The sequence below is a fragment of the Antrostomus carolinensis genome, unplaced genomic scaffold, assembly GCF_000700745.2.
Source record: "Antrostomus carolinensis isolate BGI_N321 unplaced genomic scaffold, ASM70074v2 scaffold630, whole genome shotgun sequence".
NCBI classification, from domain to species: domain Eukaryota; kingdom Metazoa; phylum Chordata; class Aves; order Caprimulgiformes; family Caprimulgidae; genus Antrostomus; species Antrostomus carolinensis.
The window spans coordinates 6,333-9,248 of record NW_010288830.1 but is presented as its reverse complement, the minus strand read 5'-3'; the positions used below and the strand labels follow the sequence as shown (position 1 = coordinate 9,248).

Below are 2,916 nucleotides of genomic sequence, written 5' to 3'. Positions count from 1 at the left end.
ATGAAAAATAGCAAGTACATCTTAAGGGAATGAGAAAAAAAGGGCACATTTTTGTGGCAGACTGTTCAGACTGAATGTGTTAACAGCTGCAGTTTAAAAGGAAGAATGTATGTTTGTTGGAAACCTAACTTTCCCATGTTTCTAGGGCTGTCTTGCTCAGGAGGAGTTTTGGAAGCTTGTCTGTACTTTGCAAGCAGTGAAATCCTCTGCCTTCTTTTCCAAACTTCCCATCTGGTTTATTTATTCAGTGGAACTGCGAGTACTGGATGCATTCTTCTCTCTGGAACTATTTCTAGATGGGCAGTCTTACTGCCTTCTGTAATGAAAACATTCCTTTGTTCTTGAGTAACTTTCTTGCAAGCTGCAGCATTTTCAAGGCATTCCATCTATAAATTGCACATCATGAAAGGTATTTGCTTTATATACAATCAATTTGTCATAGAGACCATTGTATGGTAATTTAATAACACAGATGGTAGGCATGGGTTTGTTGGGGTTTTTTTTTTTTTTTGATAAATAATCTCCCCCACCCCCACTTTTCTCAGTGGAAGGTCCTGATATCAGAATTAGTCAAGTCTATTGAACTCACTTTTATAAGATTTAATTGTAAGTGCTGAAGTCAGCTGTGTGGTCTGTAAGGGGTTATGATGTTTTCTCACCTTGTTTCGCTCCCTTTTTCTTTCCCTCTCTCTCCCTCTGTATTTACAGGTTATCCTAACATTTGTCTGTGTGTTGACGAAGGAATCTGTAGAAATTGCTCCAGTGCCATATACACTGCAAGTCCATCGGGTAGCTTTGGATGGAAGAGACTCCTCTAACCCCTTGAAGAGAGAAAAGAGGCAGGTGCAGTGTCAACTAGGACAATACCTACATCCCAGAGAGACCCACTGCTGCATGAGGTGCCATGCAGGTATGTAAAATAAGTACAGTAATAGTGACCATCACCTTAGGGGCATTTCCCTGTCCTGTGTACTCAAACTGTCTCTGTCCTACAGCTACATCAGTGCCCCCTTTCCTTGGTAGCTATTGCTACCCAGAGGAATTCTTACTCCTTGTCTCTTGGGCTGTTAGTGTCCTTCACACTGGTGAGAGGAAGCATGCTCAGTCCTTACATAATCAAACCCAGAGTTTGTCTGAGGAATCAATGACTCCCATCCTCTCCAAGACAATGTGTTTGCTTTCCTGTCAGAGCTCTGTTAAATGATTTTCTTGCAGGTACCTACAAGGCAAAAGACTGTGATCGGCCTGACAAGGCACCTGTCTGTCTTCCGTGTGCTAATGGCACGTTCACGGCTGTTGATAACACCATGTCCAAATGCTTCCGGTGTACACATTGTCGTACAGGTGAGTTGTCTACAGGACCTGAGGAAAATGGGTGGTAGTGGCGGATGATGGAGCTGGAGGGGATGGTAAGATGAGCGAGGAAGCTTGGAAAAGTAAGCAATTGAATGGGCAGAAGGACAGTGTGTGGGAAGGGATTAGGGACAGCAAGAATAAGGGTAACCATCATTACTACAGTCTGAGACACAGTGTGCAGGCCTCTTTCACCGTTCTCTGGGAAGATTAAGGGATGACAATAACTGTCATCGAAACAACGTTCTCAGCTGAAGGTGAAGGAAGGAGTTGGAATAATCACTTCTTTTTTTCCTCAGATTTCCAGCAGATAGTAGAGAGCCCTTGCACCCCAAAGCAAGATACCGTATGCGGCTGTCGGAAGAATCAGTATCAGATTGGCCTGTCTGATTTCTTCCAGTGTAGGAACTGCAGCTCATGTGTCAATGGGATTATTGCCAACTGTGAGTATGGCATGGATATGGCTCAAGTACAGACATTCTGTATTATGGCAGACCTTAGCAGCCCTCTGTTCACTTCCTGACATGCTGCAGCACCTTGCCCTGAAACGTGATTGCAGTTTTGCAGCCACTCTTGGTTTTGCCGGCCCCCTTTCCCCAGAAAGACTGCCATTTTTTGCCTGCCTTGGCATCAATCCCTGTTTTCTCTCACAGTTTCTACCTTCCTTGAATGATTTCTCAGTTTTGGCTGTTGTGAGGAGATATTTTCCACTTAATTTTGGTACTTTTGCCTTGCATGTACGGAAGCAAGGTCTTTATGCTCTAGAGCAGATTTCCCCCTTGCCCTCCTTTTTTTGTCTTTCTACTGATGCTCACTGCATTTCCCTCACCAACTGCTGGAAGCACTTTGACTATAATGGCTGAAAATATCGCTGGTCCCAATGCCCAGCTGAACTGCTTGTCAGTCTGTTGCTGAACCACCACAGTGTACGGTGCAGTGTTTTAAAGGAAACAGCTGCTCAGGTAATGCTGAACTGTACCCAGTGGCATTGGGCTTGACCTGGGGATGGTGCAGATGTTTGGAAGAAGTACCCATTTAGCTGTTCCAAGCTGCCTCATCTCCAGGCAGGAATCTGAGACCTTAACCAAATTCTGCTTGCTGCCCTCCACTTTGTGCCGTAGTCTAATTCTGTTCATGACCCTTAAATGCTCCTTACCTTGTTGTCTTAAAGCTATATCCCCTCTTCTTTGCGAATTCTGCCTCTCTTGATCCCTTTCCCATCTCTTACCTTTCCTAGCGTGAAGTTTGCTGTCTGACTGGTGAATGCGTTCCCTCTGGTGCTCACTAATCTTTCTCTGTCACAGTTTCCACACTTACACCTGTCCTCAAGGGTCATCACCGTACACTGCCCTTGAGCAATTTCCTTCCCTCTTGGCTGATGTAGAACTATTTTAGTCCTGTCCCTCACTTGCCACAGAATGCGTGCTGCTTGTTCTAGTACCTTTTTCCCTCCCATTGTGGAACTTTGTCCTTCCATCACTTTTCTTGTCTGCTCCTCCCCAAACCTGTTTTACTTAGTCCAAGCAACTGTGATTTGCTTAGAAGCATTTAATTTCTTAGCAC

The 2,916-nt window shown here is 44.6% G+C and overlaps 1 protein-coding gene across 1 annotated transcript in view; it reads left to right on the top strand.

Annotated features, from left to right (window-relative positions):
• Nucleotides 1-708: 708 nt before the first annotated feature.
• The window catches only part of LOC104524683 (tumor necrosis factor receptor superfamily member 1A), a gene marked incomplete at its 5' end in the record, with an annotated part of 6,075 nt that continues 3,867 nt past the window's right edge, over nucleotides 709-2,916 (top strand). The window contains 3 exons of the mRNA XM_010167638.2: nucleotides 709-910; nucleotides 1,216-1,344; nucleotides 1,653-1,796. Of these exons, the coding sequence (XP_010165940.1) occupies nucleotides 709-910; nucleotides 1,216-1,344; nucleotides 1,653-1,796 (475 nt within the window). The remainder of the gene's footprint in view (nucleotides 911-1,215; nucleotides 1,345-1,652; nucleotides 1,797-2,916) is intronic.